General features: G+C 46.4%; 1 protein-coding gene across 2 annotated transcripts in view; it reads right to left on the bottom strand.

Moving 5' to 3' along the window:
• The window catches only part of LOC119952957 (tight junction protein ZO-3-like), a 116733-nt gene that overhangs the window by 7050 nt on the left and 95127 nt on the right, over window positions 1–14556 (bottom strand). For both annotated transcript variants that reach the window (XM_038776601.1, XM_038776600.1), the window contains exons 16-19: window positions 12709–12788; window positions 6372–6582; window positions 2843–2943; window positions 1189–1446 (exon numbers count right to left, since the gene is read on the bottom strand). In XM_038776601.1, the coding sequence (XP_038632529.1) occupies window positions 1189–1446; window positions 2843–2943; window positions 6372–6582; window positions 12709–12788 (650 nt within the window). The remainder of the gene's footprint in view (window positions 1–1188; window positions 1447–2842; window positions 2944–6371; window positions 6583–12708; window positions 12789–14556) is intronic.

The following is a 14556-nucleotide window of genomic DNA, read 5'->3' as shown; positions in this document are numbered from 1 at the left end:
AGGTAGGGAGATGAAAAGTGTACACAGTAGTCCAGGTATTGTCTCACCAACCCCCATACTTCCATACTTTACTTCTCCATCCTTTACTTCTCCACCCCCTTGCAATAAAGGCCAACATTTTATTTGCCTTCCTAATTACTTGCTGTACCTGCATGCTAATTCTGTGATTCATGTATAAGAACACCCAGATCCCTCTGTGCTGCAACATACTGCAACTTTTTTCCATTTAATAATCTGCTTTTCTATTCTTCCCACCATATTGAACAGTCTCACATTTTGCAACATTATACTCCAAATATCAAATTCTGCCCATGCACTTAGCTTATCTGTATCCCTTTGCCGACACTTTGTATCCTCTTCATAACTTGCTTCCCTACTTATCTTTGTACTGTCAGCAAATTTTGCTACAATACAGTCTGTCCTTTGATCCGAGTCATTCGTATAAATGGTAAATGGTTCAGGCAAAAGGACTGATCCCTGTAGCATTCCAGTTACAGTTTGCCCAACCCGAAAATGACCCATTTGTCCTGACTCTCCGCTTGCTGTTAGTTAGCCAATCCTCTATCCATGCTCACATATCACTCCCAACACCATGAGCTTTTATCTTGTGGAGTAGCCTTTTTCTGGCACCTTATTGAATTTATTTTGGAAATCCAAATACACTCCATCCACTGGTTCCCCTTTATCTGTCCTGCTTGTTAGATCCTCAAAGAACTCTAATAAATTTGTCAAACACCATTTCCCTTTCACAAAATCATGTTGACTTGACCTGATTCTATTATTATTTTCTATATATCCTAATACTACTCTTTAATATTGGTTTCTAGCTTTTTCCTGACGGGGGAGATTAGATTAACTACCCTACAGTTTCCTGCTCTCTGTCCCACTCCTTTCGTCAATAGTGGTGTTATGTTCAATCAGCTGGGATGTTTTCTCCAGTGATCCTGATTGTTTTAAGTTCCTCCCTTCCTATTCCCTTTACATTTTAAAGTCTCCAAACTGGACCCACCAACTTCTCAAGGCACCTAGGCATGAGCACTGAATGTTGCTTCGTCAAAAACAAAAAAAACAAAGTTATTGTGAATACATAGTTAACTAATCTAGCAAAACAGCCTTTCCTTTAAGTGCTTTTTTCGACAGGGGAGTTTTGAGGGGAATTCCGTCTGACCCAAATACTGCTTCAAATACCTGGGGGTGGGTCTTTGGCGTTACATGGGCTGCTGCCATGGCGATTTGGGGTGCTTCAGTTCTGATTGGTTCAGAAGACCTAGTGATTGCTGGCTCATCTAGCATTTCATCCAGTTCATTATCTGTGTAAGCTCCCCCTTCTGCGTCTGTATCCTCATAGTCACTGTTCGGCCTGCTCTCATCACAGCTCAGATAATCCATGCTCATGCTGGTCGATCGGTTCAGCAGTTCCAAATCTTCCGTTCCCGTTTCTTCAGCCTGAAACATAAAGAAAAGGTTATTTGCTCCTTTAATTCTAATCAAACTTCTTATAGTGTCAGCTGGCTCTGTTCTCATCTCTGAGTGACAAGATTTGAGGTTCACGTCCAAATCCAGGATTTTGAGGACAAAAGTCTAGGCTGACTTTAAAATAGAGATGTTAAACTGAGGCCCCATCTGTGCCCCATCTGCTTGGTCAGGTGGATGTAAAAGAACCTTTGACACTAATTTGAAGAAGAGCAGGGGAGTTATCTGGATGTTCTGGCCAATGATAATGAAATGTTGCCGCAGTCCCAGAGGGCAGTAGGCTGCTCTCCTCTCTTTGAGCAAGCAAGCTGGCTGGTGGTGATTTAACCCAAAGGTCACCACACCTCAGGCCAGGGACAAGGTTGAGAATTCTTTTTTTTTTAAATTTAAAGTACCCAATTCTTTTTTTTTCCCAATTAAGGGGAAATTTAGCACGGCCAATCCACCTAGCTGCACATCTGTGAGCTGTGGGGATACGATTCACACAAACACGGGGAGAACGTGCTAAGATTTAGAATTCATGAGATTCCTGAATAACCTCAGCCGATACGGGAATTTAATCCAGGCTGTTGGCGGCACTCTGCATCACGGGCCATCTAGCATCCTTCAACCAATTTAATCCTTCAATCAACGTCACACAAGAAAAAAATCTGGTTATTATCACATTGCTATTTGTGCGAGTTTATTGTGCGCAGAATGGCTGCTGTCTTTCCCACAATGCAACAGCGACAATAATTCAAAAAGTACTTCATTGGCTGAAAAGTGCTTTGAGATGTCATGTGGTGTGAAAAGTGCCATATAAATTAAGTCTTTCTGTGTTTTTCTTCCTACCCCACCTATTTAACTGTCTACAGTCCACTCTACCCCATTCATTTAACGTTCTGAGGATAAGGTTTCAATAAATAGTCATAGATTCCAACAGCAATAAAGAATAGTTTTCATCCTCCCCCATCCCCACATCCTCCCCCACACCACAAGGCATTTGAGACTTTGTGTCATAAAAAGAATCTTGGTAAGTGGATCTTAAGAGTGATGCAACAAATTTTCCATTGGTAGACTTTCTACAAAATCCTTTGGAAAAGATTCCCATAAAATACTTCAATTTTTGCCGTGTCGTTTGAGGGAGAAATCTTACCCAGGACACCCAGTGATCAGTAAATTCCTGGCAGAACCTCAAGACTTTCCTCTTTTTGGCTCAGTTCATCTTCAAGTGGTAGCCTTACTAACTGATTGATAGAGGAAGCTAAAGATCGATCATCGTAAACTACACTCTCCTGAAGAGTTGCAACATACTGATGCTGATGACATTTGGAGTTTTTATTCTCTGGAGTAAAGTGACTTGAAGTTTCAAAGCAAGAAAGAAAAGCACCTTTTCTTCAGGAAACCACACAGCTTGAGTTTGCTGCTCCTTGATTGTTGCTTTCAAAGCTTCATACCACGCGCTGGAACCTGAATTCAGATTTATTGTACCTGTGAATAAAATCCATAAAATTAAAGAACGCACTTTCTCAAAAAGCTTCCCAGAATGGACAGCAGGTTCTATTTGGATTTATATATGAATGAATATAGGGACAAATTGGGAATTTGCATGAATGTAGACTGGCAAAAGAGAGGCCACTCTGTTATGCTCCATTGGTGGTGGAGAGTGGTGACCATGTGCCAGAGTTATGGCTGTATCACTGCAGCCTAGACTCTCACCCACACTCTGTACTAACGAGGTTGTCAACATAAATCCACAAAATGATCATTTATGGCTTTCTTGAGAAACTCAGGGTGATTGATGCCTGTAATATCCTGACATAAGGACGACATAATGAGCGATTCATTAAAATGAGCAACTATCAATCTAACCAAAACAAAATAGTCTATTCTGGACGGGATTGGCGGGTCGTTCCTGGCTGTTTAGTGCCGGGAACGACCCCACTATCTAACGGCACTCTGTCTCGTTTGCATGCCCTGTCGGGGAACCAGCCGTTGGGAATCCCGGGGGGGAGATCTCTCCTGGGATCTACCAGCCACTCCCGCGCCGATTCCGGCGGAGCCCGGCTGCAGATCACGTCCTACGTATACAAAGAGTGAGATAAAAGATACCACATTCCAAGCTTCCAAACTCCTGACTAAATGGGAAACCCACGCTCCACCCCCAGTGTTCATGCACTCTAGCCCCTTTGGCCTATCGGGTAACATGATGCTCTGGGAATTCCCCCCTCGAAGGGGTACATTACCACAAACCCCATGCTACAGGACACACGCAAAGGCTGAAAAGAGAAAACATGTAAAATGAAGTAGTAATGATTAGCTTCTGCCTAGTAATAGAAGGAATCAAGGAAGATAGTGCTTGTATTTTCAGTGTTATAGTGCAGTTTCTCTGAGGAGAGGACTTAACAGGTTGACAACTGGCTTGTAGAAGTAATGGCTTAATTGTTACTATTTCGCTGGGCCCTCATATATAGCTGTTTAGCTGCCAGTATTGTTGGGACCATGTGCTAAAACCAACGAATAAAGAAAGTTTGCTCCATTTTATCATCAATCCTCCAGAAAGCAACTGATATTACCGCATCATAGTGGAGTGGGTATGTGAGGTACAACATGGATGGTTTCAACCAGCATGTGGGTAGAATCGTACAGTACAGAAGAGGCCCTTCGGCCCATCAAGTTTGCACCGCAAAAAAACGACTCCAAATTTACAGTAATCCCACTTCCCAGCACTTGGCCTATAGCGTTGAATGTTGTGGCATTTCGAGTGCTCATCCAAGTACTTTTTAAAATTGTGAGGTTTCCTGCCTCAACAAGGGAAGTCACTAACATATTCCTTGTGACAAACCCCATCAATCAAATGGCTGTGAACGACCAAGGCAAGTGTGATCTCTGGGTCTGTACTCGATGAAGTTTAGAAGGATGAGGGGGATCTTATTGCAGCACGGTAGCGCAAGTGGATAGCACTGTGGCTTCACAGCGCCAGGGTCCCAGGTTCGATTCCCTGCTGGGTCACTGACTGTGCGGAGTCTGTACGTCCTCCCCGTGTGTGCGTGGGTTTCCTCCGGGTGCTCCGGTTTCCTCCCACAGTCCAAAGATGTGCGGGTTAGGTGGATTGGCCATGCTAAATTGCCCTTAGTGTCCAAAAAAGGTTAGGAGGGGTTATTGGGTAACGGGGATAGGGTGGAAGTGAGGGCTTAAGTGGGTCAATGCAGACTCTATGGGCCAAATGGCCTACTTCTGCACTGTATGTTCTATGTTCTACCCTCCCAAGCAGTGCATTCCAGATTCCCATCACCCTCTGGGTGAAACAATGTTTCCTCAAATCCCCTCTAAACCTCCTGTACTTTCATCTTAAAATTATGCCCCATTGTTATTGACCTTTCAACTAAGAGGAACAGTTGCTTTCTATCCACCCTGCCCACGCCCCTCATAATCTTATACATCTCAATCAGGTCCTCTCTCAGCCTTCCCTGTTCCAAAGAAAACAACCCAAACTTACCCAACCTCTCTTCACAGCTAAAATGCTCCATCCCAGGCAACATTGTGGTGAATCTCCTCTGCATCCTCACTAGTGCAATCACATACTTCCTGCAGTGTAGTGACCAGAACTAAGCACAGTACTCCAGCTGTGATCTAAACAGAGTCCTGTACCAACATAACCTACCTGCTCTTATATTCTATGCCACGACTGATAAAGGCAAGTGTCCCATCTGCCTACTTAACTACCGTATTAATCTGCCCTGCACCTTCAGGGATTTGTGGACAGGGGGTGTTCTGACTTTGACACCTGCCTTGTGATGCACGATCAATAACCACAGAAACAAAGGAGTAGTCCGAATTGAAGGCTTTAATCTACAAGATGTTTCCCCAGCAGCTTGAGTACAGAAAGAACGATGGCTGCTGGGAAACACGGGTTCTTATACTCCGCCTCCTTGGGCGGAGCTACCTTCGTCCTGACCGATGAGAACGCAACACTTGGGCCAATGAGCAGCGAGCCTTCTCCACCAATAGCAGCTCACACTCCCAGGTACCATAGTACCTCTAGTCATACTACCACACCTTGCCAACCTCATCCAGCTGTAGATCACCCTTCTTGACATCGGTTCAAAACCCGCTCCTCCCAGACCTGAATTTATCAACTCCCGCGCAGGCTCTAGTTAAGGGTCTTTTTACACCTCCATAAAATCCTCTTTGAGAGCTGACTTTGAGACTGCAGGACCCCAGTTAATCAATTTATTCCTCATACCTGATCCCTCCAACATCGTCTCTAGAGTTTCCATGGCTCCTGATTGGAAGGGGCTGCAGATCAAGAAATGTAGATACCATTTATTTATCCTTACTGTTGAATCACGCCGTTTCTGTAAGGGATGCAGCAAATATGATCAAGTCCCGGCACTCACCACTTACGTCGTAAATGGCCTCCAGAGGAACCTGAAGACAGGCATAATGCTACAGGATCTCATAGCTGCCTATGATACAGTGTGGTGCACTGTCCTGCTCTTAAAGCTGTCTAGAATGCTTCCAACCTGGGTTGGGGAAACTGTTAAAACATCCCTTTGCAACAGACGATTCACAGTCCACCTTGGGCAAGGGAGGGTTGGATGGAGAAGAGAGGCCAATGAACAACCCTGTTCAACATGTTTAAATATGACCCTCCCATATGTTCAGCTATGCTGATGATGTCAGTTATGCCACCAACCTTTCTGCACTCTGGACCAGATCCTTAAACAGGATGTTACAAAGTTAACAGACTGGAGCTCATAGCGTCTCACCCTGAATCCCTCTGAAACCATATCCATTGTATTCCACCTCTGCAATGCCTGTGCCAGCCAAACATTTATTGCGTGTCTGCATGGATGGCCAGAGACTAAAGCATGAGCCCATCACAGCAGACTCTAAATTTTTTAAAAAGTGTTTACCAGTGAAGAGATGAGACCAGTATTTCCTCAGCTTTACAGCCTGGTTGTAGAGACTCTTGGAGCTTTTCCTTGACTGAGGGTAGAGGTGCTGCCGCATGGCTTTGACTTCCTGTTTGTTCTCCGGATTGAAGAAGACCACAATGGGGTACCACTTGACATAATTTAACCGCTCTATGGCTGAAGGTGTGATATCAAGCAGTCCATGTTTGTTCTGTAAATTAAGTTGAAATTAAATTGGGTCAGTTAACAGAAATCTTCAGCTCTTTGTTAGATTGGCCTCTATCAATAATTATTATCCCCCCCCCCCCCCCCCCCCCACCACCCGCAGGTGCTGATTCTTACTAGGTTGCACCTCCACACACATTTGTTACCCATCTGTATCTTACAAAATGACTCCAAGTGTGAGCTTAAATAATGAGCATTAGAAAACGATTCAACCACAGGGTAGTATCACAGCCAAGACTGTATCCCCTGTGTCGGTTCCATAAATAATTAGATTCATGGCTGATCTATACCTTGGCCGGGATTCTCCCCTACCAGGTGGTCCTGGCGTGTCGGAGTGGCATGAACCACTCCGGCGTCGGGCCGCCCCAAAGGTGCGGAATTATCCGCACATTTAGGGGCCAAGCCCTCACATTGTTCCCACTCCGCCGGCTGGCGTGAACGGCCTCTGGCGCCACACCAGCCGGGGCTGAAAGTACTTCGCCGGCCGGCGTAAGTCCACGTATGCGCCGGAGCGTCAGCGGCTGCTGACGTCATACCGGCTCATGCGCAGGGGAGGGGATCTCTTCCACCTCCGCCATGGTGAAGACTATGGCGAAGGTAGAAGAAAAAGAGTGTCTGCATGGCACAGGCCCGCCCGCCGATCGGTGGGCTACCATGGGGGCAGCCCCCGAGGACAGATCGCTCCCCCCCCCCCCCCGGACCCCGGAGCCAGCCCGCGCCGCCAATCCCGCGGGTCAGGTAGGTGGTTTAAACCGCGCCGGTGGGAGAGGCCCGTCAGCGGCGGGACTTCGGCCCATCGCGGGCCGGAGAATCGCCACGGGGGCCCGCCGACCGGCGCGGCACGACTCCCGCCCCAGCTGAATCTCGGGGGGGCGGAGAATTCGGGACACGGTGGGGGCGGGATTGACGCCGGCCCCTGGCGATTCTAACAAAATCCTCAATTTCAGTTTACACCCCCCCCCCCCCCCCCCCCAACCGCCCCAGATCAATAGTTGAAATGAAATGAAATGTGAAAAGACCCTAGTCGCCACATTCCGACGCCTGTTCGGGGAGGCTCGTATGGGAATTAAACCATGCTGCTGGCCTGCCTTGGTCTGCTTTAAAAGCCAGCTCTTTAGCCTCTGTGGAGAGAGTTCCAGATTTCCATTATCCTTTGCCTGAACAGTTTAGCTCTAATGTTAAGGTTATGCCTCTGTAATGAACTCCAATTGGCTTTATTGGTTGGCCAATTGCAGTATGAGCTCCCTCAATGATAGCTCATTGAGGGGGCCCATATAAGCACCTGTGTAGGCTTTGTGAGCCAGTCTTAAGTTGATTGGACTGCTAGCAGCACTGTTTGTAGCTGCTCCTGTAATATCATTATTGTAAATAAATATTGGTGTGGTGACGGAACTCCTGCTTCCCGTGGATTACTACAGTAGCGACGAGGTAAACTAAGAATTTGCTGCCGCACTCGGAGGGTAAGCCTTGCCATTTTAAAAATGCCATTTTTTGGGAGGTTAGAGGCATTCGACCCGGCTATTGAGGACTGGTCCCAGTATGTGGAGAGAATGTGTTACTTCTTCCGGGCAAATGATATACTGACGGACGAAAGGATACGGCTTATCCTGCTGTTGGCGTGCGGACCCTCAGCTTTCGCCATTATACGTAGTCTGACTTATCTCAAAGCGGTGGACACGAAAACTTTCCAAGAAGTAACGGAATTGGTGAAAGAGCACTACGACCCAAAACCACCCCTCATTTTGCGTAGGTACAGATTCTACACAGCGAAGCGGGAAGACAGGGAGTCAATCACAAATTTCTTGACCCGCCTGAGAAGGCTGGCGGAAAAATGTGAGTTCGGCCCGACGCTAAATGAAATGCTTCGGGACCGGTTAGTGTGTGGTATAAACGACCTCACAATACAGAAACGCCTGTTGGCGGAAACGGAGCTAGACTGCAGTCAGGCGTTGCAGCTCGCACTGTCCCTAGAAAAGGCAGCAAGTGGGGTGCAGGAATTACAGGGCACGCCAATGGAGGTAGATACCTGTGAGAGGGACTACCACAACGGGTCCTGCTACCAGATAGCCGCTCTCAGGAAAAGCCTGAGGAATAGAGGGAAAAAGGAAAACCCCAGAACTGCCCCCAAGTCTGCTAGGACTAACTGGAGACAGAGGGAAGTACCGGCTGAGGCTCCCCCAACAGAGAAGGGCTGTTTCTGGCACCAGGCAGAGTGGGGTAACAGCGACAGAAACCCTAGAAGGAGGTGGCAAAAGAGGAATAGCAGGTGGGGACGTAGGGAAGTACACAACCTAGACGCCCCATCCTCCTCTGAAGGGGAACAATTATATAATATTGCAACAAAGAAAGCAGAACCTATTAAGATTACCCCACGGGTGATCGGTCGGCCGACAATAATGGAAATAGACACAGGGGCGGCCGTATCAGTAATGGGAGTGGCAGCATTTAGAAAAATCAAAGATGGAGCTCCAGCCACTAACCCTAACAAAAACATCGACAAAACTTAAAACCTACACGGGGAACCCCTGGAAGTTTTAGGCACGACTCATGTACCCGTGGAATATGAGAAACAATTGCTCAGATTACCGTTGACGATAGTAGAGGGCTCTGGACCGAGCTTAATTGGACGAAACTGGCTGAAAGACCTAAAATTAGATTGGATGAAAATTTTCCAGAGTGGAAGCGGGCAGTTGAGTGGAGTACTCCAAAAATACCCGGAGGTCTTCTAGGAAGGTTTGGGGGAAATCATAGGCGCCAAAGCAATTTTGCACGTGGACCCAGAAGCCCTTCTGAAATTTTGTAAGGCCAGGCCAGTACCTTTTGCGTTAAGGAAGAAAGTAGATGACGAAATAGAAAGGTTACGGCGCGACGGCATTATCAGACCAGTACAGTTCTCGGAATGGGCAGCACCGGTGGTACCAATTTTGAAGCCAGACGGCTCGATACGTCTCTGTGGAGATTTCGAACAGACGGTAATCAAATACGCACTGCAGGACAAATACCCAATCCCGAAAATTGACGACCTATATGCCAAATTGGCAGGTGGGCTTTTGTTCACGAAACTAGACATGAGCCACGCCTACCTGCAGTTAAAACTGGACAAGGGCTCCCAGAAGTTCGCTACCATCAACACCCTGAAGGGCCTTTTTCGTTATACTAGGCTACCTTTCGGAATGTCATCAGCCTGCGCTATATTCCAGCGTACAATGGAAAATATTCTGCAGGGACTACCGCAGGTGGCGAGTTATTTGGACGATGTCTTAATCACGGGTAGGACAAACAGGGAACACTTAAGGAACCTGGAGGAAATGCTCAGGCGTTTTGCAAATGCAGGCGTACGGCTAAAAAGGGAAAAATGTGTTTTTCTGGCCCCACAAGTGACGTACCTGGGATATAAAGTAGACAAGTCAGGCTTACACCCATTAGAAGACAGAGTAAGGGCAATAAAAGAAGCCCCAGCTCCCACCACGGTCCAGGAGTTACGATCATTTCTAGGGTTGGTAACCTATTATGGAAAATTTATTGACAATAGGGCGTCCACCCTAGAACCCCTCCACCAGCTACTAAAAAAGGGGCAAGAATGGAAATGGTCTGCCCGCCAAAACCGAGCATTTAGGGACATTAAGGAACAGCTGTCATCCGAAAATGTCCTAGAGCATTATGACCCAAGGAAGGAGTTGGTGGTCGCTTGTGATGCATCCCCCTACGGGGTAGGAGCCATCTTAGCCCATAGAGGAAGGAATGGGGAAGAACGGCCAATAGCCTATGCTTCGAGGACCTTGGCGATGGCTGAGAGGAAGTACGCCCAAATCGAGAAGGAAGGACTGGCGGTGATATTCGCAGTAAAAAAATTTCACCAGTATCTGTACGGGCGGAAATTCACCATAGTGACGGACCATAAGCCGTTATTAGGGTTATTAAAAGAAGACAAGTCAATACCCCCGATTGCATCAGCTAGAATCCAACGCTGGCCGTTGCTACTGGCGGCGTATAAATACGTTCTGGAGCACAGACCGGGAACGCGAATAGCAAATGCAGATGCTTTGAGCAGACTTCCCCTCCCGGACACTCTGCCGCAAATACCAAAAGTAGAGGAGACAGTAATCACTCTAAATTTTTTGGACACCCTACCAGTAGACGCACAACATATTTGGTTGTGGACGCAAAAAGACCCAGTTTTAGCCAAGATGAAGCATTTACTGCTAACAGGGGAACTGGAAAGACCAGTGGAGCCCCAGATGCACCCATACTGGAGCAGAAGGGACCAAATAACCGTAGAAGATGGTATCCTATTATGCGGAGCCCAGGTAATAGGCCCAGCTCAGGGCCATCAGGCAATCTTAACTGAGTTTCATCACGGACACCCAGGGGTGTCTAAAATGAAGATGCTAGCTCGAAGCTACGTTTGGTGGTCAGGTTTGGACACAGACATAGCAGTACGTCGGTGCCAGGAGTGCCAACAGGGGCAAAGAGTGCCACCAGCGGCGCCATTGCACGCGTGGGAATGGCCAGGCAGACCGTGGACCCGCCTGCATATTGACCACGCCGGTCCTTTCATGGGCTCAATGTTTTTGGTGATAGTGGACGCCCACTCCAAATGGTTGGACGTCCACCGGGTAAACGCGGCAAGCACAGCATCGACAATTGAAAAGCTCAGGGCCTCGTTTGCAACACATGAACTTCCGGACGTATTGGTGTCAGACAACGGAACGGCATTCACAAGCGGGGAATTTGGAAAATTCCTGAAGGAAAACTGAGTCCGTCTCATCAAAACGGCCCCTTACCATCCAGCGACCAACGGGTGGGCAGAGAGAGCGGTCCAGACACTTAAAGCAGAACTCAAGAAGCAGCCGGCAGCGTCAATAGACACAAAGCTCTCCCGCTGACTGTTTGATTACAGGACTACACCGCATTCCACAACGGGCATACCGCCAGCTGAACTCTTAATGGGAAGGTGGCTGCGAACGAGGCTGAGTCTCCTTTTCCCAAATTTAACGGGGAAAGTGGAGAAACAACAGGAGGCCCAACTGAGGGGGCATGATAATAGTCGGCAGCAGAGATATTTCCAGGTGGGGGCACCGGTTTGGGTCAAGAATTATGGGAATGGACGAACGTGGATCAAAGGCACGGTAGAGTCCCAAACAGGGCCCATATCCTATGAGGTTTCGATTGGAGGTAAGGTGCTGAAGAAACACCTAGACCAAATAAGGGCAGCGGAACCACACCTGGAGGCAGGCGAAGCAGGACCGCCTCAAGCTGGGATAGCCCAGATGGAAAGGATACCCACACCCCAGACCTGAGCAACTTCTCCAGACCCAGTCGTCAGAGTCGAAGATGGACACGGTCGACGAGGCCGCCGCGACACCTCTCCCCAAGGAGGAGGAAGAACAACTTCCAAGGAGGTCGTCAAGGAAAAGACGGGCACCTATAAGGTATATCCCGCCCACTTCGGAGAACGACCCGGCAGACGACACAGAGGTGACAGACCCAGACATGAGGAGCAGGAAGAAGCTCAGAGGAATGCCAGCTGGCAGGAATTCCTTGTACCTTGGTGGGGGGGGGGGGGGGGGGGGGGGGGGGTGTAATGAACTCCAATTGGCTTTATTGGTTGGCCAATTGGAGTATGAGCTCCCTCAATGATAGCTCATTGAGGGGGCCCATATAATCACCTGTGTAGGCTTTGTGAGCCAGTCTTAAGTTGACTGGACTGCTAGCAGCACTGTTTGTAGCTGCTCCTGTGATATCGTTATTGTAAATAAATATTGGTGTGGTGACGGAACTCCTGCCTCCTGTGGATTACTACAGCCTCCATGTTATGGAGTTCGCCATGAGAGGCAGTATCTTCTCTTTATGCTCATTGATGTTCACATTTGTGAATACTGAAGTAACATCTGTGGTGGATTCTGCTCCCTTTCTAAGCATTGAGGCCAATTGTAATATCTCCAACTGCTGCACAGATGGGGATCAACCAGCTCAGACCAGAAACCAAACCTGAGACTTTACTGGCCTATATTGTTCCGGTTGCGCATTAACCTAAAGAGCTACTGATTGGGTTGCTCATGGAGAAAGTTGAATAAATGATAATGAACACAATTGGCGGAGTCCACCTCACCTTTTGAGCAATAAGCCGTACAGTTTCAAGTTTGATAATAGATGATGATCCCACTTCTTCAGTGTTCCTCTGTACAGTTTCTAGAATGCACACATTATAGGATTAGTGAGAGCTCAGCACATTCATGTTGATTATAATGCAACAATGTATGCCAATGGATAACCAGCTCTTTTATCTCCAATGCAGGTGTGAGAGCTTGTTGTGTATAAAATGGCTGCCACATCCTCCTACATAACAACACTGACTGCATCTGAAATGGAATTCATTGAATCTGAAGTACTTTGGGGGCCTCCTAAGGATTATATAAACGCAAGATGTTTCTCTTTTATTCAACTGTTATTTATGAGGTATGTTTAAAGGTGATTGGAAGTAAATGCATTAAACTTTGGCATGGTACAAAGAACATTAGGTACAAAGTTCAAAGAACATTAGAACCTTTTTTTTTGCAAACTAAAGCACATTCTCCACGCACAAACTGTAGATGTTCACACTGAGAAATATCTTTGTGTATAGGTGTGTGCAAAACACTTTAGATGGGGTGGAGGAATGGGACAAATGCATTTTATCTAGACAAATGCAATGTGATGCATGTAGGGTGGACAAACATACAATATGCTTACCATTAACAGGGAGCAATATTGGAATTGGTCAAGGGAAAAAGGATCTATTCAAAGGATGAAAAAAGGTCATCAATCTGAAACATTAACCCTGTTTCTTGCGTCACAGATGCTGCCAGAACCAGTGAGCCCTTCCATAATTTTCCCTTTTTAGTTCAGGTTTCCAATATCCTCAGTATTAGTTCACACATATCTCTAGGTTCATGACTAATGCAGAAAAAAACCATTGCCAAAGCAGATAGCGTATCAGATACATTAACGGCGTTCAATCGGCATCTCGACAAATACATGGATAGGATGGGTATAGAGCAGGGGTGGGCAAACTACAGCCCGCGGGCCGCATGCGGCCCGCCAAAGGTCTTTATGCGGCCCACCAAGATCAAGTCATAAAAAATAAAAAAAATAAAAAAATAAATTATTTTTTTTACATTTTTTTTTAAAATTAAGGTTAATGGGGGGGGGCTGTTGGGTCACTGGTATAGGGTGGATACGTTGCCTTGAGTAGGGTGATCATTGCTCGGCACAACATGTGTTTCATGTGAAGTTTCTACTTTAAAATATTAATTAATAAAAATTAATTGCCTTTTTTTCTCTAAACTGAGTTACTTTGTTTCTCAAATAAATGTGTTTCATGTAAAGTTTCTACTTTAAAATATTAATTAATAAAAATTAATTGCTTTTTTTTCTTTAAAAACCTTTTATTTTGGCTATTTTAAATATTAATTATTTTACTTAATATACTATGCGGCCCTTTAAAATTGTGAATTTCTGAATGTGGCCCTTGCACAGAAAAGTTTGCCCACCCTTGGTATAGAGGGTAATGGCGCTAGGAAGTGCTGAGGGTTTTGGCCAAGGGTGGGTATTATGACCGGTATAGGCTTGGAGGGCCGAACGGTCTGTTCCTGTGCTGTATTGTTCTTTGTGTCGGGTGCATTTAAAGAAACATTCTATACATGTCAAAGGACACCAATCTCTCCTTGTGCAGGTCATTAGTTAGACCATATCTAGAGCCATGTTTTCAATTTTGTTTCCCTCACATAGCGGATGACACGGCAGTTTCATATGTTCATAAGATATAGGAGTAGAATTAGGCCATTTAGCCCATTGAGTCTACTCCGCCATTCAATCATGGTTGATCTTATCCTGTCCTTAACACCACCGTCCTATTTCAGTGAAGGTTCCAAGAGAGGCACGTGAATAATTCTTCATCTTAAAAATCCCAAATTGCTCT

Source organism: Scyliorhinus canicula, chromosome 18 (genome assembly GCF_902713615.1).
Source record: "Scyliorhinus canicula chromosome 18, sScyCan1.1, whole genome shotgun sequence".
NCBI lineage: Eukaryota > Metazoa > Chordata > Chondrichthyes > Carcharhiniformes > Scyliorhinidae > Scyliorhinus > Scyliorhinus canicula.
The sequence above is the reverse complement of the archived record's forward strand: the minus strand, read 5'-3'. Positions and strand labels throughout refer to the sequence as shown.